Raw genomic sequence first — 22,840 nt, forward strand, 5'->3', positions numbered from 1 at the left:
CCTCAATCTGAACATGAACTTACGAGGAGGAGGAGGAGGAGGAGAAGAAGAAGAAGAGGAGGAGGAGGAGGAGAAGAAGAAGAGGAGGAGGAGGAGGAGGAGGAGGAGGAGGAGGAGGAGGAGGAGGAGGAGGAGGAGGAGGAGGAGGAGGAGGAGGAGGAGGAAGAGGAAGAGGAGGAAGAGGAAGAGGAGGAACAGGAAGAGGAGGAGGAGGAGGAGGAGGAGGAGGAGGAGGAGGAGGAGGAGGAGGAGGAGGAAGGAGGAGGAGGAGGAGGAGGAGGATGAGGATGAGGATGAGGAGGAGGAGCTTCATCCCACAATGGCACAGCGACACAGCATTCCGGCACAGCGACACAGCATCCCGCACAGCGACACAGCATTCCGGCACAGCGACACAGCATCCAGCCACAGCCACAGACACTCCCACTACTCAGACCATTCTACAGTCCCTGCTAGTCTTACCACAGCTTTCCCTCAACCGCTTCCAAAATAGTCACCAAATAGTCAAATAGTCACCAAATAGTCAAATAGTCACCAAATAGTCAAATAGTAAAAGATAACCCAAAATAGTCAACCCCACACAGGTCCACACAACCCCACACAGCTCCACACAGCACCACAGAGCTCCACACAGCTCCACACAGCCCCACACAGCTCCACACAGGTCCACACAGGTCCACACAGCCCCACACTGCTCCACACAGCACCACACACCTCCACACAGCCCCACACAGCTCCATACAGATCCACACAGCCCCACACAGCCCCACACAGCTATACACAGGTCCACACAGCTCCACACAGCTCCACACAGCTCTACACAGCTTCACACAGCTCCACACAGCCCCACACAGCTCCACACAGCCCCACACAGCTCTTCACAGCTCCACACAGCTCCACACAGCCCAACACAGCTCCACACAGCCCCACACAGCTCCACACAGCTCTACACAGCTCCACACAGCTCCACACAGGTCTACACAGCTCCACACAGGTCTACACAACCCCACACAGCTCCACACAGCTCCACACAGACCCACACAGCTCTACACAGGTTCACAAAGCTCCACACAGCTTCACAAAGCCCCACACAGCTCCACACAGCCCCACACTGCTCCACACAGCCCCACACAGCTCCACACAGCTCCACACAGCCCCATACAGCTCCACCCAGCCCCACACAGCTTCACACAGCCCCACACAGCTCCACACAGCCCCACACAGCTCCACACAGCCCCACACAGCTCCACACAGCCCCACACAGCTCCACACAGGTCTACACAGGTTCACACAGCTCCACACAGGTCCGCACAGCCCCACACAGGTCCACACAGCTCCACACTGGTCCACACAGCCCCACACAGCTCCACACAGCCCCACCACACAGCCCCATACAGCTCCACCCAGCCCCACACAGCTTCACACAGCCCCACACAGGTCCACACAGCCCCACACAGCTCCACACAGGTCTACACAGCTCCACACAGCCTCACACAGCTCTACACAGCTCCACACAGCTCCACACAGCCCCACACAGCCCCACACAGCTCCACACAGCTCTACACAGCTCACACAGCACACAGCTCCACACAGCTCCACACAGCTCACACACAGCTCACACAGCCCACACAGCTCCACACAGCCACACAGCTCCACACAGCTCACACAGCTCCACACAGCTCCACACACAGCTCCACACAGCCCACACAGCTCCACACAGCCACACAGCCCCACAGCCCACACAGCTCCACACAGCTCCACAGCTCCACAAAGCCCCACACAGCTCCACACAGCCTCACACAGCTCCACACAGCTCCACACAGCCCCACACAGCTCCACACAGGTCCACACAGGTCCACACAGCTCCACACAGCCCCACACTGCTCCACACAGCACCACACAGGTCCACACAGCTCCACACAGCTCCACACAGGTCTACACAGCCCCACACAGCTCCACACAGCCCCAAACAGCCCCACACAACCCCACACAGCTCCACACAGCCCCACACAGCTCCACACAGGTCGACACAGCCCCACACAGCTTCACACAGCTTCACACAGCTCTACACAGCTCCACACAGCCCCACACAGCTCCACACAGCTCTACACAGCCCCACACAGCTCCACACAGCTCCACACAGCTTCACACAGCCCCACACAGGCCCACACAGCTCCACACAGCTTCACACAGCTCCACACAGCACCACACAGCTCCACACAGCACCACACAGCTCCACACAGCCCCACGTAGCCCCACACAGCTCCACACAGCTTCACACAGCACCACACAGCTCCACACAGCTCTACACAGCTCCACACAGCTCCACACAGCTCCACACAGCCCCACACAGCTCCACACAGCCCCACACAGCTCCACACAGCTCCACACAGCCCCACACACCCACTCCCCTCTCCCTCTCACTTTTCTCTCCATCTCTCCCTCTCACTTCTGCCACCTCTCACTATTCTCTCACTTCTCTCCACCACTTTCTCTCCATCCTAGTCTTTTTTTCTCTCCAATCCACCACCACCCACTCTCTCTCTCACTTTTCTCTCCATCTCTCCTCTCACTTCTGCCAGCTCTCACTATTCTCTTGCTTTTCCTCATCACTTTCTCTCCATCCTAGTCATTTTCTCTCCAATCTCACTACCCACCTCCCCTCTCACTCTCACTTTCTCTCCATCTCTCCCTCTCACTTTCTCTCCCTCTAAATTCCCCTACGTGATTCTCCCTTCAATTCTCTCCATCCTAGTCATTTTTCTCTCTAATCCGTCACCTACCCACTCTCCCTCTCACTTTTCTCTCCATCTCTCCCTCTCACTTCCACCACCTCTCACTATTCTCTCACTTCTCTCCACCACTTTCTCTCCATCCTAGTCTTTTTCCCTCTCCAATCCGTCACCTACCCACTCCCCTCTCCCTCTCACTTTTCTCTCCATCTCTCCCTCTCACTTCTGCCACCTCTCACTATTCTCTTGCTTTTCCTCATCACTTTCTCTCCATCCTAGTCATTTTTCTCTCCAATCCATCACCTACCCACTCCCCTCTCCCTCTCACTTTTCTCTCCATCTCTCCCTCTCACTTCCGCCACCTCTCACTATTCTCTCACTTCTCTCCACCACTTTCTCTCCATCCTAGTCATTTTTCTCTCCAATCCGTCACCTACCCACTCCCCTCTCTCTCACTTTTCTCTCCATCCCTCCCTCTCACTTCCGCCACCTCTCACTGTTCTCTCACTTCTCTCCATCACTTTCTCTCCATCCTAGTCTTTTTTTCTCTCCAATCCGTCACCTACCCACTCCCACTACCACTACTACCACTACTACCACAATTCTTACAAAATGGTCCGAGCTGAGAGAGATTCTTGTCGAGGAACTCCAGGATGGTCAGCCACAGTGCAGTGAATGTTGGTAGTGTTAGTAGTGGTGACAGGTGGCGGAGGTGCACCTGGAATAGTGGTAGTTGTAGTAGTTGTGGTAGAATGAACCACAATTTATAACAAATATTCAGGATAGTGGTAGTAATTATGTATAAATATATGACTTAAATAAATAAATTAATTAATGACAGACAGACAGACAGACAGACAGACAGACACCATTTTATCAACATTGCCCATATGTAAGTAAAATTAATTAATAAATAATTTAATAAATATAATTAATTAATGCCCTCAAAACACTATCTTAGAAAACGACTATTTTGACTATCAAGGAAGGGAGGTAGGATAGTCAGACTTGCAGGGAAGGTGGAGGAAACATGGAGGAAGGTCTGTGTAGGTGGAGGTAAGTGGAGGTAACTTGTGGAGGGAGATATGGAGGAAAGATTGCAGTCTCTCGGAGGTAAAATTGAGAAAAATTGTCAGGTTTTCATGTGAGACTATCTTAGAAAACGACTATTTTGACTGTGATAGGAGGGAGGTAGGATAGTCAGACTTGCAGGGAAGGTGGAGGAAACATGGAGGAAGGTCTGTGTAGGTGGAGGTAAGTGGAGGTAACTTGTGGAGGGAGATATGGGGGAAAGATTGCAGACTTTCAGAGGTAAAAATGTGAAAAATTGTCAGGTTTTAAAGTGAGACTATTTTACAAAACCACTATTTCAACTATCACGGAAAAGAGGTAGGATAGTCAGACTTGGAGGGAAGGTGAAGGAAACATGGAGGAAAGTCTGTGTAGGTGGAGGAAAGTGGAGGTAACTTGTGGAGGGAGATATGGAGGAAAGATTGCAGGCTTTCGGAGGTAAAAATGAGAAAAATCGTCGGGTTTTGATGTTAGACTATTTCACAAAACCACTATTTTAACTATCAAGGAAGGGAGGTAGGATAGTTAAAATTGGAGTAGAGGTGGAGGAAACATGGAGGAAGATCTGTATAGGTGGAGGTAAGTGGAGGTAACTTGTGGAGGGAGATATGGAGGAAAGATTGCAGACTTTCAGAGGTAAAAATGAGAAAAATTGTCGGGTTTTGACGTTAGACTATTTTACAAAACCACTATTTTAACTATCAAAGAAGGGAGGTAGGATAGTCACAATTGGAGGAGAGGTGGAGGAAACATGGAGGAAAGTCTGTGTAGGTGGAGGTAAGTGGAGGTAACTTGTGGAGGGAGATATGGAGGAAAGATTGTGGACTTTCGGAGGAAAAAATGTGAAAAATTGTCGGGTTTTGATGTTAGACTATTTCACAAAACCACTATTTTAACTATCAAGGAAGGGAGGTAGGATAGTCACAATTGGAGGAGAGATGGAGGAAACATGGAGGAAGGTCTGTGTAGGTGGAGGTAAGTGGAGGTAACTTGTGGAGGGAGATATGGAGGAAAGACTGCAGACTTTCGAAGGTAAAAAATGAGAAAAATTGTCGGGTTTTGACATTAGACTATTTTACAAAACCACTATTTTAACTATCAAGGAAGGGAGGTAGGATAGTCAGAATTGGAGGAGAGGTGGAGGAAACATGGAGGAAAGTCTGTGTAGGTGGAGGTAAGTGGAGGTAACTTGTGGAAGGAGATATGGAGGAAAGACCGCAGACTTTCGGAGGTAAAAATGTGAAAAATTGTCGGGTTTTGATGTTAGACTATTTCACAAAACCACTATTTTAACTATCAAAGAAGGGAGGTAGGATAGTGAAAATTGGAGGGAAGATGGAGGAAACATAGAGGAAGGTCTGTGTAGGTGGAGGTAAGTGGAGGTAACTTGTGGAGGGAGATATGGAGGAAAGACTGCAGACTTTCAGAGATAAAAATGAGAAAAATTGTCGGGTTTTGACGTTAGACTATTTTACAAAACCACTATTTTAACTATCAAGGAAGGGAGGTAGGATAGTCAGAATTGGAGGAAAGGTGGAGGAAACATGGAGGAAGGTCTGTGTAGGTGGAGGTAAGTGGAGGTAACTTGTGGAGGGAGATATGGAGGAAAGATTGCAGACTTTCGGAGGTAAAAAATGTGAAAAATTGTCGGGTTTTGATGTTAGACTATTTCACAAAACCACTATTTTAACTATCAAGAAAGGGAGGTAGGATAGTCACAAATTGGAGGAGAGATGGAGGAAACATGGAGGAAGATCTGTATAAGTGGAGGAAAGTGGAGGTAACTTGTGGAGGGAGATATGGAGGAAAGATTGCAGATTTTCGGAGGTAAAAATGTGAAAAATTGTCAGGTTTTGATGTGAGACTATTTCACAAAACCAATATTTTAACTATCAAAGAAGGGAGGTAGGATAGTTAAAATTGGAGAAAAGGTGGAGGATACATGGAGGAAGGTCTGTGTAGGTGGAGGTAAGTGGAGGTAACTTGTGGAGGGAGATATGGAGGAAAGACTGCAGACTTTCGGAGGTAAAAATGAGAAAAATTATCGGGTTTTGACGTTAGACTATTTCACAAAACCACTATTTTAACTATCAAGGAAGGAGGTAGGATAGCCACAATTGGAGGAAAGGTGGAGGAAACATGGAGGAAGGTCTGTGTAGATGGAGGTAAGTGGAGGTAACTTGTGGAGGGAGATATGGAGGAAAGACTGCAGACTTTCGGAGGTAAAAATGTGAAAAATTGAAGGATGTCTGCACTAAGGTCCTTTACTGATTGAAGTCCTTGTATTGACAGTGTGTGTTGTCCAGTCATACATCAAGGACACTTCTGGCCCTGGGGGTAGGGGAGGAGTGTGGGGTGGTAAGGAACCTCCTTCAGTCTTCTGTCTGTCTGTCTGTCTGTGTGTGTGTGTGTGTGTGTGTGTGTGTGCACACACACACACACACACACACACACACACACACACACACACACACACACACACACACACACACACACACACACACACACACACACACACACACACAGACACACACACACACACACACACACACACAGACACAGACACACACACACACACACACACACACACGTCAGTGACACGTTCTTGACACACTGACACACACATAACAGAGAGAGAGAGAGAGAGAGAGAGAGAGAGAGAGAGAGAGAGAGAGAGAGAGAAATCGCTCAAAAATCCCTCCCAGCAGGTCCAGTGTCCTGCACCACCTGCTGTCACATTTTCCCTCCTCCCTCCTCAACTATCCACTCCCGGGGGACTATTCGACTATCCACGTGTAGCCAGAGACTTGGCGGACAGTCCCCCGGCGCGCTGATAGTCCAGGAGGGTCGGAGAGTGGAGAAAATAGTAAAAATGTGAAAGGATTTGCTAGTCCGCCATACCTTGCCAAACCACCTCCAGCTGACGTGGTGAGGGACAGACGCTTCGGTTGCCACTTCATATCATTTTCTCCACTTTTCTGACATTTTTGATGTTTTAATGTGAATTTTACGTGATGTATGTTTGTGTGTTTTTGATTTTAGGTGGTTTTGTGATATGTCGATATTTTGTGGTGGGTTAAACTATTTTCCTTCAATATTTGCGTAAGTCGACATTTTCTCTTCTTCTTTGTCCTTTTTTGTTTTTGTGATTTATTTTTTTTTATTTCTTAATGGTTTTCATATATAATTGTATGCTTTTATTATGTTTTGGTGATTTTGTGAAATGTCGATATTTTATTATGCAATTTAAAAACAATTTATGTAAAACGCTATTTTCTTTATTTTATATCACTTTAAGGTGTTTTAATGTGTTTTATTGATTTTTTATGTTTTTTTTAAGTAAGTGTGTCTATTTTCTATTTTTGGATGATTTTCAGATATGTTGATATTTTGAGTTGGTTTAAAAATTTCTCTTCAATATTTGTCTGTCACCATTTTTCTCTCGCTTTTTCAATTTTTGGGTATTTTAATGTATTTTTATTAATTTTTGCTTTTTTATATCTTGTGCATTTTCTAATTATTTATTTAGTAATTTTAAAATATGTCGACATTTTGTGGTCCATTAAAAATATTTCCACAATGGTGCTCTAATTCTTTCTTCTTTCTTTAACTAATTGACGTTTTTTTTTCTCCTCCACTTTCTCCTATTCTTTCCTCCATATCTCCCTCCACAAGTTACCTCCACTTACCTCCACCTACACAGACTTTCCTCCATGTTTCCTCCACCTTTCCTCCAATTTTGACTATCCTACCTCCCTTCCTTGATAGTTAAAATAGTCGTTTTCTAAGATAGTCTCACATCAAAACCTGACAATTTTTCACATTTTTACCTCCGAAAGCCTGCAATCTTTCCTCCATATCTCCCTCCACAAGTTACCTCCACTTACCTCCACCTACACAGACCTTCCTCCATGTTTCCTCCACCTTCTCTCCAATTCTGACTATCCTACCTCCCTTCCTTCATAGTTAAAATAGTCAATTTCTAAGATAGTCTCACTTGAAATCCAGCCATTTTTTCTTCCAATGCCTCCTATTGTTTCCTCCATATCTCCCTCCACGTTATACCTCCACTTTCCTCCACCTACACAGATCTTCCTCCATGTTTCCTCCACCTTCCCTCCAATTGTGACTATCCTACCTTCCTTCCTTGATAGTGTAAATAGTCGTTTTCTAAGATAGTCAAACACAAAAACCAAATCATTTTTCTCATTTTTCCTCCACAAGTCTGCAATCTTTCCTCCATATCTCCCTCCACAAGTTACCTCCAGCTACCTCCACCTACACAGACCTTCCTCCATGTTTCCTCCACCTTCTCTCCAATTTTGACTATCCTACCTTCCTTCCTTGATAGTTAAAAAAGTAATTTTCTAAGATAGTCTCATATCAAAACCTGACAATTTTTCACATTTTTATCTCCAAAAGCCTGCAATCTTTCCTCCATATCTCCCTCCACAAGTTACCTCCACTTACCTCCACCTACACAGACCTTCCTCCATGTTTCCTCCACCTTTCCTCCAATTTTGACTATCCTACCTTCCTTCCTTGATAGTTAAATTAGTCATTTTCTAAGATAGTCTCATATCAAAACCTGACAATTTTTCTCATTTTTCCTCCACAAGTTTGCAATCTTTCCTCCATATCTCCCTCCACAAGTTACCTCCACTTACCTCCACCTACACAGACCTTCCTCCATGTTTCCTCCACCTTTCCTCCAATTCTGACTATCCTACCTTCCTTCCTTGATAGTTAAAAAAGTAATTTTCTAAGATAGTCTCATATCAAAACCTGACAATTTTTCACATTTTTACCTCCAAAAATTTGCAATCTTTCCTCCATATCTCCCTCCACAAGTTACCTCCACTTACCTCCACCTACACAGACCTTCCTCCATGTTTCCTCCACCTTTCCTCCAATTTTGACTATCCTACCTCCCTTCCTTGATAGTGTAAATAGTCGTTTTCTAAGATAGTCTCATATCAAAACCTGACAATTTTTCACATTTTTACCTCCAAAAGCCTGCAATCTTTCCTCCATATCTTCCTCCACAAGTTACCTCCACTTACCTCCACCTACACAGACTTTCCTCCATGTTTCCTCCACCTTTCCTCCAATTTTGACTATCCTACCTTCCTTCCTTGATAGTTAAAATAGTCATTTTCTAAGATAGTCTCATATCAAAACCTGACAATTTTTCACATTTTTACCTCCAAAAGCCTGCAATCTTTCCTCCATATCTCCCTCCACAAGTTACCTCCAGCTACCTCCACCTACACAGACCTTCCTCCATGTTTCCTCCACCTTTCCTCCAATTTTGACTATCCTACCTCTCTTCCTTGATAGTGTAAATAGTCATTTTCTAAGATAGTCAAACACCAAAAACCCAATCATTTTTCTCATTTTTCCTCCACAAGTTTGCAATCTTTCCTCCATATCTCCCTCCACAAGTTACCTCCACTCACCTCCACTTACACAGACCTTCCTCCATGTTTCCTCCACCTTCTCTCCAATTTTGACTATCCTACCTCTTTTCCTTGATAGTTAAAACAGTCAATTTATAAGATAGTCTAACTTGAAATCCAGCCATTTTTTCTTCCAATGCCTCCTATTGTTTCCTCCATATCTCCCTCCACAAGTTACCTCCAGCTACCTCCACCTATACAAACCTTCCTCCATGTTTCCTCCACCTTCTCTCCAATTCTGACTATCCTACCTTCCTTCCTTGATAGTTAAATTAGTCATTTTCTAAGATAGTCTAATATCAAAACCTGACAATTTTTCACATTTTTACCTCCGAAAGCCTACAATCTTTCCTCCATATCTCCCTCCACAAGTTACCTCCAGCTACCTCCACCTACACAGACTTTCCTCCATGTTTCCTCCACCTTCCCTCCATTTTGACTATCCTACCTCTCTTCCTTGATAGTGTAAATAGTCATTTTCTAAGATAGTCAAACACCAAAAACCCAATAATTTTTCTCATTTTTCCTCCACAAGCCTGCAATCTTTCCTCCATATCTCCCTCCACAAGTTACCTCCAGCTACCTCCACCTACACAGACCTTCCTCCATGTTTCCTCCACCTTCCCTCCAATTTTGACTATCCTACCTTCCTTCCTTGATAGTTAAAATAGTCATTTTCTAAGATAGTCTCATATCAAAACCTGACAATTTTTCACATTTTTACCTCTGAAAGCCTGCAATCTTTCCTCCATATCTCCCTCCACAAGTTACCTCCAGCTACCTCCACCTACACAGACCTTCCTCCATGTTTCCTCCACCTTCTCTCCAATTTTGACTATCCTACCTTCCTTCCTTGATAGTTAAAAAAGTAATTTTCTAAGATAGTCTCATATCAAAACCTGACAATTTTTCACATTTTTACCTCCAAAAGCCTGCAATCTTTCCTCCATATCTCCCTCCACAAGTTACCTCCAGCTACCTCCACCTACACAGACTTTCCTCCATGTTTCCTCCACCTTTCCTTCAATTGTGACTATCCTATCTTCCTTCCTTGATAGTTAAATTAGTCATTTTCTAAGATAGTCTCATATCAAAACTTGACAAATTTTCACATTTTTACCTCTAAAAGCCTGCAATCTTTCCTCCATTTCTCCCTCCACAAGTTACCTCCACTTACCTCCACCTACACAGACCTTCCTCCATGTTTCCTCCACCTTTCCTCCAATTTTGACTATCCTACCTCCCTTCCTTGATAGTGTAAATAGTCGTTTTCTAAGATAGTCAAACACCAAAAACCCAATCATTTTCTCATTTTGACCTCTGAAAGTTTGCAATCTTTCCTCCATATCTCCCTCCACAAGTTACCTCCACTTACCTCCACCTACACAGACCTTCCTCCATGTTTCCTCCACCTTTCCTCCAACTGTGACTATCCTACCACCCTCCTATGATAGTCAAAATAGTGGTTTTCTAAGATAGTCTCACACCAAAACCTGACAATTTTTCTCATTTTTACCTCTGAAAGTCTGCAATCTTTCCTCCATATCTCCCTCCACAAGTTACCTCCACTTACCTCCACCTACACAGACTTTCCTCCATGTTTCCTCCACCTTCCCTCCAAGTTTGACTATCCCACCACCCTTCCTTGATAGTCAAAATAGTCATTTTCTAAGATAGCCTCACATCAAAACCTGACAATTTTTCTCATTTTACCTCCAAAGTCTGCAATCTTTCCTCCATATCTCCCTCCACAAGTTACCTCCACTTACCTCCACCTACACAGACCTTCCTCCATGTTTCCTCCACCTTTCCTCCAATTTGACTATCCTACCACCTTCCTTCATAGTCAAAATAGTCATTTTCTAAGATAGTCTCACACCAAAACATGACATTTTTCTCAATTTTACCTCCAAAGTCTGCAATCTTTCCTCCATATCTCCCTCCACAAGATATCTCCACTTACCTCCACCTACACAGACCTTCCTAGATAGTTCCTCCACCTACCCTCCAAGTGTGACTATCCTACCACACTCCTATCATAGTCAAAATAGTAATTTTCTAAGATAGTCTCACACCAAAACATGACAATTTTTCTCAATTTTACCTCCGAAAGTCTGCAATCTTTCCTCCATATCTCCCTCCACAAGATACCTCCACTTACCTCCACCTACACAGACCTCCCTAGATAGTCCCTCCACCTACCCTCCAAGTGTGACTATCCTACCACACTCCTATCATAGTCAAAATAGTCGTTTTCTAAGATAGTCTCACACCAAAACATGACAATTTTTCTCATTTTTACCTCCTAAAGTCTGCAGTCTTTCCTCCATATCTCCTTCCACATACCACCTCCACTAACCTCCACCTACACAGACCTTCCTCCATGTTTCCTCCACCTACCCTCCAAGTCTGACTATCCTACCTCCTCCTTCATAGTCAAAATAGTAGTTTTCTAAGATAGTCTCACACCAAAACATGACAATTTTTCTCAATTTTACCTCCGAAAGTCTGCAATCTTTCCTCCATATCTCCCTCCACATAGTAACCCCTCCACTAACCTCCACCTACACAGACCTCCCTAGATAGTCCCTCCACCTACCCTCCAAGTGTGACTATCCTACACCACACTAGTAGAGTTAGCAGTAGCAGTAGTAGTAGTAGTACAGAGTATTAGTAGTCTTCTAAACACTTTCACTACTACTATCTTACTACTTCTACTCACTACTTACTCCTCCTATTACTAAATGAATGACATTAACTCCACCCAGTAGTAGTTTGTAGTAATAGTAGTCTAGTATTAGTACTATTAGTAGTAGTAGTAGTAGTGGATAGTAAGTCTAAATATTGTGATTGGATAGGCTTATGTTTTCCAACTCCGTCACTGCCTCGGCGATAGTGAACCACTGTCTCCGCCTTCCTGAAATAGTAATAGTAGTAGTAGTAGTAGTAATATTTTTCTCTCTCCTCTCATTCTCTCTCTCTTTTTCTCTCCATATCTCCATCTGTGTTTTACCTCCTCTTCGTGTGTGACCATTGTGTCTTTCCTCCACCTCTCCTCCAAGTCTGACTATCCTACCTCCCTTCCTTCATAGTCAAAATAGTCGTTTTCTAAGATAGTCTCATATCAAAACCTGACATTTTTCTCATTTTTACCTCCAAAAGTCTGCAATCTTTCCTCCATATCTCCCTCCACAAGTTACCTCCACTTACCTCCACCTACACAGACCTTCCTCCATGTTTCCTCCACCTTCTCTCCAATTTTGACTATCCTACCTCCCTTCCTTGATAGTTAAAATAGTCAATTTGTAAGACAGTCCACCAAATTGTGACCACTATTTCAATACCTAACCTGAAAATCATAACAGACTTTTACACATTATTGCACCTAGAGAGAGAGAGAGATTACACCATATCCTTGTACAAAAAGTGAGATATCTCTAAAAGTAAGCTAGCTCTAATAAAACTGAAGACACCCACACGTAGCCCATTCCTCGCTCTATCTCTCGCTCTAATCCCAGAAAGGCTGAATGATTTTAAACTAGAGAAAAATTGAAAAAACTTAACCTATCTCAAAACAAAAAATGAGGAAAAATTGAGGAGGCAGACACAAATCTTCATACAAAAAGTGAGATATCTCTAAAAGTAAGCTAGCTCTAATAAAACTGAAGACACCCACACGTAGCCCAGTCCTCGCTCTATCTCTCGCTCTAATCCCAAAAATGCTGAGCTATCTTAAAGTAGAGAAAATGTAAAAAAACTTAACCTTACTGCATCACAAAAAATGAGAAAAAATTGGAGACAGACACAAATCTTCATACAAAAAGTGAAATATCTCTAAAAGTAAGCTAGCTCTAACAAAACTGAAGACACCCACACGTAGCCCAGTCCTCGCTCTATTTCTCGCTCTAATCCCAAAATTGCTGAGTTATTTTAAAGTAGAGAAAAATTGAAAAAACTTTACCTATCTCAACACAAAAAATGAGAAAAAAATTGAAGTGACACACATCTTCATACAAAAAGTGAGATATCTCTAAAAGTAAGCTAGCTCTAATAAAACTGAAGACACCCACACGTAGCCCAGTCCTCGCTCTATCTCTCGCTCTAATCCCAAAAATGCTGAGCTATCTTAAAGTAGAGAAAATGTGAAAAAACTTAACCTATCTCTAAACAAAAAATGAGAAAAAAATTGAAGTGACACACATCTTCATACAAAAAGTGAGATATCTCTAAAAGTAAGCTAGCTCTAACAAAACTGAAGACACCCACACGTAGCCCAGTCCTTGCTCTATCTCTCGCTCTAATCCCAGAAAAGCTGAAGGATTTTAAACTGGAGAAAAACTGAAAAAACTAAAACTATCTCAAAACAAAAAATGAGGAAAAATTGAGGAAGCAGACACGCATCTTCATACAAAAAGTGAGATATCTCTAAAAGTAAGCTAGCTCTAATAAAACTGAAGACACCCACACGTAGCCCAGTCCTCGCTCTATCTCTCGCTCTAATCCCAAAAATGCTGAGCTATCTTAAAGTAGAGAAATTGTGAAAAAACTTAACCTATCTCAAAACAAAAAATGAGGAAAAATTGAGGAAACTGACACGCATCTTCATACAAAAAGTGAGATATCTCTAAAAGTAAGCTAGCTCTAATAAAACTGAAGACACCCACACGTAGCCCAGTCCTCGCTCTATCTCTCGCTCTAATCCCAAAAATGCTGAGCTATCTTAAAGTAGAGAAAATGTGAAAAAACTTAACCTATCTCAACACAAAAAATGAGAAAAAAATTGAAGTGACACGCATCTTCATACAAAAAGTGAAATATCTCTAAAAGTAAGCTAGCTCTAACAAAACTGAAGACACCCAGACGTAGCCCAGTCCTCGCTCTATCTCTCGCTCTAATCCCCACCACTGTAACCCCATCGGAAAGTGGAGAAAAACTGAAAATAAACTTACCAAAATCTCTTGCTTCATCCCAGTCTTGCAATAACTCACTCACTACAAGCAGATAAACTGTAGTGCGGTGCTTCCTCTCTGGGTTCTGAAGTAGTAGTAGTAGTAGTAGTAGTAGTAGTAGTAGTAGTAGTAGTAGTAGTAGTAGTAGTAGTAGTAGCAGTAGCAGTAGTAGTAGTAGTACATAATTTAAATAACAAACCTTGAAAATGACTTAAAATATTTGTAATTCTCCTTAAAATTACTTAAAAAACCTTCAAAATTACTTAAAATTACTTAAAAAACCTTTAAAATTACTTAAAACTTCACTTAATTACTTCAAACACTTCAAATCTTAATATTTTACATTCAAACCACAAAATTTCAGAAAAAAGACAATGAGATACGTAGAGAAAATTAAAGATAGAGAAAAATTGAGCGAGGATAGAGCGAGCAGGTTAGTGTGGAGAGATAGAGCGAGAGTTGGACTATAATGTGAGAGAGTGGTGAAGTTAGAGATAGAGCGAGACCAGAGATATAGAGCGAGAAAGTTGAGCGAGGAAGTGCTGGAAGAAAATTTTTGTTGTATTTTTGAGTGAGATAGTGAGACAAATTTAAAGATAGTGAGAAAATGAGTAAGAGTACCACAGATTACTTAGTGTCAAAAGAAAGAGGAAGAAATGCACTACAACTAGACACAAACCAGAAAGTCAGCAACCCACTCAAACCCAAGATACAGACCAAGAAAGCTGAGCAAGGTAGCGACGGAGGAAGATTTTTTGTGGCATTTTTGAGTGAGATAGTGAGACAAATTTAAAGATAGTGAGAAAATGAGCGAGAGTACCACAGATTACTTAGTGTCAAAAGAAAGAGGAAGAAATGCACTACAACTTGACACAAACCAGAAAGTCGGCAACCCAGTCCAACCCAAGATACAGACCAAGAAAGCTGAGCAAGGTAGCGACGGAGGAAGATTTTTTGTGGCATTTTTGAGTGAGATAGTTAGAGAAAATTAAAGATTTTGAGAAAACCAGGAAAGATAACAAAAAACACAAAACACCAAAAGAAGAGGAAGAAATGCACTATCAGCCAACACAAACCAGAAAGTCGGCAACCCAGCGGGACCCAAGATACAGAGTCCCGAAGCACACCAAAGGACTCACCTCAAAAACTCCAAGTGTTTTTTTGATGTAGCCACAAACACCGGCTTCCTCTCTCACTTCCCGAATGGCAGCCTGCCTGGTCTCCTCCCCCTCCTCCACTCCCCCCCCAGGGACTATCCACAGCCGGGCGTCCCAATTGGAGGAAGGTGGAGGAAACATGGAGGAAGGTCTGTGTAGGTGGAGGTAAGTGGAGGTAACTATGTGGAGGGAGATATGGAGGAAAGATTGCAGACTTTGGAGGTAAAATGAAAAATTGTCAGGTTTTGATGTGAGACTATCTTAGAAAATGACTATTTTGACTATGAAGGAAGGGAGGTAGGATAGTCAAAATTGCAGGAAGGTGGAGGAAACATGGAGGAAGGTCTGTGTAGGTGGAGATAAGTGGAGGTAACTTGTGGAGGGAGATATGGAGGAAAGATTGCAGACTTTGGAGGTAAAATGAGAAAAATTGTCAGGTTTTGATGTGAGACTATCTTAGAAAATGACTATTTTGACTATGAAGGAAGGGAGGTAGGATAGTCAAAATTGGAGGGAAGGTGGAGGAAACATGGAGGAAGGTCTGTGTAGGTGGAGGTAAGTGGAGGTAACTTGTGGAGGGAGATATGGAGGAAAGATTGCAGACTTTCGGAGGTAAAAATGAGAAAAATTGTCAGGTTTTGATATGAGACTATCTTAGAAAATTACTTTTTTAACTATCAAGGAAGGAAGGTAGGATAGTCAGAATTGGAGGAGAGGTGGAGGAAACATGGAGGAAGGTCTGTGTAGGTGGAGGTAAGTGGAGGTAACTTGTGGAGGGAGATATGGAGGAAAGATTGCAGACTTTGGAGGTAAAATGAGAAAAATTGTCAGGTTTTGGTGTGAGACTATCTTAGAAAACGACTATTTTAACTATGAAGGAAGGGAGGTAGGATAGTCAAAATTGGAGGAAGGTGGAGGAAACATGGAGGAAGGTCTGTGTAGGTGGAGGTAAGTGGAGGTAACTTGTGGAGGGAGATATGGAGGAAAGATTGCAGACTTTTGGAGGTAAAATAAGAAAAAATTGTCAGGTTTTGATATGAGACTATCTTAGAAAATGACTATTTTGACTATCAAGGAAGGGAGGTAGGATAGTCAAAATTGGAGGGAAGGTGGAGGAAACATGGAGGAAGGTCTGTGTAGGTGGAGGTAAGTGGAGGTAACTTGTGGAGGGAGATATGGAGGAAAGATTGCAAACTTTTGGAGATAAAAATGTGAAAAATTATCAGGTTTTGATATAAGACTATCTTAGAAAATGACTATTTTGACTATCAAGGAAGGGAGGTAGGATAGTCAAAATTGGAGGAAGGTGGAGGAAACATGGAGGAAGGTCTCTGTAGGTGGAGGTAAGTGGAGGTAACTTGTGGAGGGAGATATGGAGGAAAGATTGCAGACTTTGGAGGTAAAAATGAAAAATTGTCAGGTTTTGATATGAGACTATCTTAGAAAACAACTATTTTGACTATCAAGGAAGGGAGGTAGGATAGTCAAAATTGGAGGGAAGGTGGAGGAAACATGGAGGAAAGTCTGTGTAGGTGGAGGTAAGTGGAGGTAACTTGTGGAGGGAGATATGGAGGAAAGATTGCAAACATTTGGAGGTAAAAATGAGAAAAATTGTCAGGTTTTGATGTGAGACTATCTTAGAAAACGACTATTTTGACTATCAAGGAAGGGAGGTAGGATAGTCAAAATTGGAGGAAGGTGGAGGAAACATGGAGGAAGGTCTATGTAGGTGGAGGTAAGTGGAGGTAACTTGTGGAGGGAGATATGGAGGAAAGATTGCAGACTTTGGAGGTAAAATGTGAAAAATTATCAGGTTTTGATATAAGACTATCTTAGAAAATGACTATTTTGACTATCAAGGAAGGGAGGTAGGATAGTCAAAATTGGAGGAAGGTGGAGGAAACATGGAGGAAGGTCTGTGTAGGTGGAGGTAAGTGGAGGTAACTTGTGGAGGGAGATATGGAGGAAAGATTGCAGACTTTGGAGGTAAAATGAGAAAAATTGTCAGGTTTTGATATGAGACTATCTTAGAAAACGACTATTTTGACTATCAAGGAAGGGAGGTAGGATAGTCAAAATTGCAGGAGAGGTGCAGGAAACATGGAGGAAGGTCTATGTGGGTGGAGGTAAGTGGAGGTAACTTGTGGAGGGAGATATGGAGGAAAGATTGCAGACTTTCGGAGGTAAAAATGAGAAAAATTGTCAGGTTTTGATATGAGACTATCTTAGAAAATTACTATTTTAACTATCAAGGAAGGAAGGTAGGATAGTCAGAATTGGAGGAAGGTGGAGGAAACATGGAGGAAGGTCTGTGTAGGTGGAGGTAAGTGGAGGTAACTTGTGGAGGGAGATATGGAGGAAAGATTGCAGACTTTTGGAGGTAAAAATGAGAAAAATTGTCAGGTTTTGATGTTTGACTATCTTAGAAAATGACTATTTTGACTATGATAGGAGGGTGGTAGGATAGTCAGAGTAGGAGGGAAGGTGGAGGAAACATGGAGGAAGGTCTGTGTAGGTGGAGGTAAGTGGAGGTATAACGTGGAGGGAGATATGGAGGAAAGATTGCAAACTTTCGGAGGCAAAACATGATCTCTAAAAGTAAGCTAGCTCTAACAAAACGGAAACCACCCACACGTAGCCCAGTCCTTGCTCTATCTCTCGCTCTAATCCCAGAAATGCTGAGATATCTTAAAGTAGAGAAAGATTGAAAAAACTTTGCCTAACTCAAGACAAAATTAGAAAAAACTTGAATGACTGGCACCAATCTTTGCACAAAAAGTGAGATATCTCTAAAAGTAAGCTAGCTCTAACATAACAGAAACCACCCACACGTAGCCCAGTCCTCGCTCTATCTCTCGCTCTAATCCCAGAAATACTGAGATATCTTAAAGTAGAGAAAGATTGAAAAAACTTTGCCTAACTCAAGACAAAAAATGAGAAAAAAATTTAATGAGTGACATCAATCTTCGTACAAAAAGTGAGATATCTCTAAAAGTAAGCTAGCTCTAACATAACAGAAACCACCCACACGTAGCCCAGTCCTTGCTCTATCTCTCGCTCTAATCCCAGAAATGCTGAGCTATCTTAAAGTAGAGAAAGATTGAAAAAACTTTGTAACTCAAGACAAAAAATGAGAAAAAAATTGAATGACTGGCACCAATCTTTGCACAAAAAGTGAGATATCTCTAAAAGTAAGCTAGCTCTAACAAAACGGAAACCACCCACACGTAGCCCAGTCCTCGCTCTATCTCTCACTCTAATCCCAGAAATGCTGAGCTATCTTAAAGTAGAGAAAGATTGAAAAAGCTTTGCGTAACTCAAGACAAAAAATGAGAACAAAATTGAATGAGTGACATAAATCTTCGCACAAAAAGTGAGATATCTCTAAAAGTAAGCTAGCTCTAACAAAACGGAAACCACCCACACGTAGCCCAGTCCTCGCTCTATCTAGCTAACCTAAGCTGACCTAACCTAACCACAGAGAAACCTGGAATTTGACGCATTTTGTATGAAACTCAAAATAGGTTAGATTAAGACAAGCTATGTTTTATAAAAGTTCATGTAAGTTATACCCCCTCTCTCTCTCTCTCTCTCTCTCTCTTTCACACTATCCTCTCTCTCTCTCTCTCTCACACTATTCTCTCTCTCTCCACCCCAAAGTTTTTCCGCTCAAATCGTCACCTACTCCTCTCTCTCTCTTCTCTCTCTCTCTTACCTCTCTCTCTTCCGCGTCGACACACACACAGGCAGCCCGTAAGACGAAACCATCAGCATCATAATGTCTGGTTTTGGACATGTCTGTGAGAGAGAGAGAGAGAGAGAGAGAGAGAGAGAGAGAGAGAGAGAGAGAGAGAGAGAGAGAGAGAGAGAGTGTTATTTCAATTTTCTTATTATTTAGAATGTTATTGCTCAGAGAGAGAGAGAGAGAGAGAGAGAGAGAGAGAGAGAGAGAGAGAGAGAGAGAGAGAGAGAGAGAGAGAGAGAGAGAAAGAGAAAGAAAGAAAGAAAGAAAGAAAGAAAGAAAGAAAGAGAGAGAGAGAGAGAGAGAGAGAGAGAGAGAGAGAGAGAGAGAGAGAGAGAGAGAGAGAGAGAGAGAGAGAGAGAGAGAGAGAGAGAGAGAGAGAGAGAGAGAGAAAGAGAGAAGAAAGAAGAAAGAGAGAGAGAGAGAGAGAGAGAGAGAGAGAGAGAGAGAGAGAGAGAGAGAGAGAGAGAGAGAGAGAGAGAGAGAGAGAGAGAGAGAAAATTCACTTACCTTAAAATTGTAGAAAGAGATTTTTCCACCTTCTCTCTCTCTCTCTCTCTCTCTCTCTATTTGATCTCCATCCTGGTCCGTGCGAGGAAGTGAGCTAGCTTTATTTTCTCACTCTTCATGGTGACCTGAAAAGAGAGAGAGAGAGAGAGAGAGAGAGAGAGAGAGAGAGAGAGAGAGCAGGCATTAGTAAGGACACACTGACACACTCGTACAAAAAGTGAGATATCTCTAAAAGTAAGCTAGCTCTAACAAAACGAAAACCACCCACATGTAGCCCAATCCTCGCTCTATCTCTCGCTCTAATTTCACCACCACCACCACCACTCCTCCTCCTCCTCTTCCTCTTCTTCCTAACCTCATCGTCCTCCTCCTCCTCTTCCTTCTGGCCCTCCACAATACCCTTATCAACAAAACGCCTTATTTCACCCACTTCTGCTTAACCTAGACCTATGTAATTTTGCATAGGCCTAGCTGAAGGGTGCATATGCCTACCCACCAGCGGAGGTGTATATACGTACGGTAGTATAGGCGTAGTGAGGCCTAGAAGATTAATAATTCCTGTAGGCTTCTGCAAATGGCGGACAAGACGGAATACGATATTAGACCCTTTAAAATTGTGGTGAAATGTAAACAAATCACCAATTTTGGGTGTTCTGGTGACTTTTGGCTTCATCACCATCCGGAAAATGACGCGGAAAATATTTTGGTGATCATTTTGGTGCTTTGTTTGTTAAAATCGGTCCATTTTGAGAGAATATTAGTGATTTACCTGACAAAGAGTGAGTTTGTACGTGTGTTCGTGTGTGTGTGTGTGTGTGTGTGCGTGCGTGCTCTCTCTTGGCGAAGGATGGACCGGGACAGACTGGGGTGAAGGATGGACCGGGACAGACTGGGGTGAAGGATGGACCGGGGCAGACTGGAGTGAAGGATGGACCGGGACAGACTGGGGCGAAGGATGGACCGGGACAGACTGGGGTGAAGGATGGACCGGGACAGACTGGGGTGAAGGATGGACCGGGACAGACTGGGGTGAAGGATGGACCGGGACAGACTGGGGTGAAGGATGGACCGGGACAGACTGGGGTGAAGGATGGACCGGGACAGACTGGGGTGAAGGATGGACCGGGGGCAGACTGGGGTGAAGGATGGACCGGGACAGACTGGGGTGAAGGATGGACCGGGACAGACTGGGGTGAAGGATGGACCGGGACAGACTGGGGTGAAGGATGGACCGGGACAGACTGGGGTGAAGGATGGACCGGGACAGACTGGGGTGAAGGATGGACCGGGACAGACTGGGGTGAAGGATGGACCGGGGCAGACTGGGGTGAAGGATGGACCGGGACAGACTGGGGTGAAGGATGGACCGGGACAGACTGGGGTGAAGGATGGACCGGGACAGACTGGGGTGAAGGATGGACCGGGACAGACTGGGGTGAAGGATGGACCGGGACAGACTGGGGTGAAGGATGGACCGGGACAGACTGGGGTGAAGGATGGACCGGGGGCAGACTGGGGTGAAGGATGGACCGGGACAGACTGGGGTGAAGGATGGACCGGGACAGACTGGGATGAAGGATGGACCGGGACAGACTGGGGGGAAGGATGGATCGGGACAGACTGGGGTGAAGGATGGACCGGGACAGACTGGGGTGAAGGATGGACCGGGACAGACTGGGGTGAAGGATGGACCGGGGCAGACTGGAGTGAAGGATGGACCGGGACAGACTGGGGCGAAGGATGGACCGGGACAGACTGGGGCGAAGGATGGACCGGGACAGACTGGGGTGAAGGATGGACCGGGACAGACTGGGGTGAAGGATGGACCGGGACAGACTGGGGTGAAGGATGGACCGGGACAGACTGGGGTGAAGGATGGACCGGGACAGACTGGGGTGAAGGATGGACCGGGGCAGACTGGGGTGAAGAATGGACCGGGACAGACTGGGGTGAAGGATGGACCGGGACAGACTGGGGTGAAGGATGGACCGGGACAGACTGGGGTGAAGGATGGACCGGGACAGACTGGGGTGAAGGATGGACCGGGACAGACTGGGGTGAAGGATGGACCGGGACAGACTGGGGTGAAGGATGGACTGGGGCAGACTGGGGTGAAGGATGGACCGGGACAGACTGGGGTGAAGGATGGACCGGGACAGACTGGGGTGAAGGATGGACCGGGACAGACTGGGGTGAAGGATGGACCGGGACAGACTGGGGTGAAGGATGGACAGACGGGACAGACTGGGGTGAAGGATGGACCGGGACAGACTGGGGTGAAGGATGGACCGGGACAGACTGGGGTGAAGGATGGACCGGGACAGACTGGGGTGAAGGATGGACCGGGACAGACTGGGGTGAAGGATGGACCGGGACAGACGGGGTGAAGGATGGACCGGGACAGACTGGGGTGAAGGATGGACCGGGACAGACTGGGGTGAAGGATGGACCGGGACAGACTGGGGTGAAGGATGGACCGGGGACAGACTGGGGTGAAGGATGGACCGGGACAGACTGGGGTGAAGGATGGACAGACTGGGGTGAAGGATGGACAGACTGGGGTGAAGGATGGACCTGGGGTGAAGGGGACAGACTGGGGTGAAGGATGGACCGGGACAGACTGGGGTGAAGGATGGACCGGGACAGACTGGGGTGAAGGATGGACCGGGGCAGACTGGGGTGAAGGATGGACAGACTGGGGTGAAGGATGGACCGGGACAGACTGGGGTGAAGGATGGACCGGGACAGACTGGGGTGAAGGATGGACCGGGACAGACTGGGGTGAAGGATGGACCGGGACAGACTGGGGTGAAGGATGGACCGGGGCAGACCGGGACAGACTGGGGTGAAGGATGGACCGGGACAGACTGGGGTGAAGGATGGACCGGGACAGACTGGGGTGAAGGATGGACCGGGACAGACTGGGGTGAAGGATGGACCGGGACAGACTGGGGTGAAGGATGGACCGGGACAGACTGGGGTGAAGGATGGACCGGGACAGACTGGGATGAAGGATGGACCGGGACAGGGGTGAAGGATGGACCGGGACAGACTGGGGTGAAGGATGGACCGGGACAGACTGGGGTGAAGGATGGACCGGGACAGACTGGGGTGAAGGATGGACCGGGACAGACTGGGGTGAAGGATGGACCGGGACAGACTGGGGTGAAGGATGGACCGGGACAGACTGGGGTGAAGGATGGACCGGGACAGACTGGGA

General features: G+C 45.0%; 1 protein-coding gene and 2 long non-coding RNA genes across 3 annotated transcripts in view; 1 reads left to right on the forward strand and 2 right to left on the reverse strand.

The window, feature by feature from the left end:
* The window catches only part of LOC123506979 (soluble scavenger receptor cysteine-rich domain-containing protein SSC5D-like), a 13,258-nt gene extending 11,005 nt beyond the window's left edge, over positions 1-2,253 (forward strand). Inside the window, exons 6-8 of the mRNA XM_045259449.1 lie at positions 350-455; positions 605-1,602; positions 1,711-2,253. Coding sequence (XP_045115384.1) covers positions 350-455; positions 605-1,602; positions 1,711-2,253 — 1,647 coding nt within the window. The remainder of the gene's footprint in view (positions 1-349; positions 456-604; positions 1,603-1,710) is intronic.
* Positions 2,254-12,045: 9,792 nt separating this feature from the next.
* LOC123505898 lies at positions 12,046-15,485 on the reverse strand. Its single transcript, XR_006675300.1, has 3 exons — positions 15,351-15,485; positions 14,212-14,296; positions 12,046-12,179 (listed from the first exon to the last, which is right to left on the reverse strand). It is a non-coding gene; the product is annotated as an uncharacterized LOC123505898 (long non-coding RNA).
* Positions 15,486-19,052: 3,567 nt separating this feature from the next.
* LOC123505901 lies at positions 19,053-20,282 on the reverse strand. Its single transcript, XR_006675308.1, has 3 exons — positions 20,139-20,282; positions 19,621-19,745; positions 19,053-19,166 (listed from the first exon to the last, which is right to left on the reverse strand). It is a non-coding gene; the product is annotated as an uncharacterized LOC123505901 (long non-coding RNA).
* Between the last annotated feature and the right edge of the window lie 2,558 nt (positions 20,283-22,840).

Source organism: Portunus trituberculatus, chromosome 2, assembly GCF_017591435.1.
Source record: "Portunus trituberculatus isolate SZX2019 chromosome 2, ASM1759143v1, whole genome shotgun sequence".
Taxonomy (NCBI): Eukaryota; Metazoa; Arthropoda; class Malacostraca; order Decapoda; family Portunidae; genus Portunus; species Portunus trituberculatus.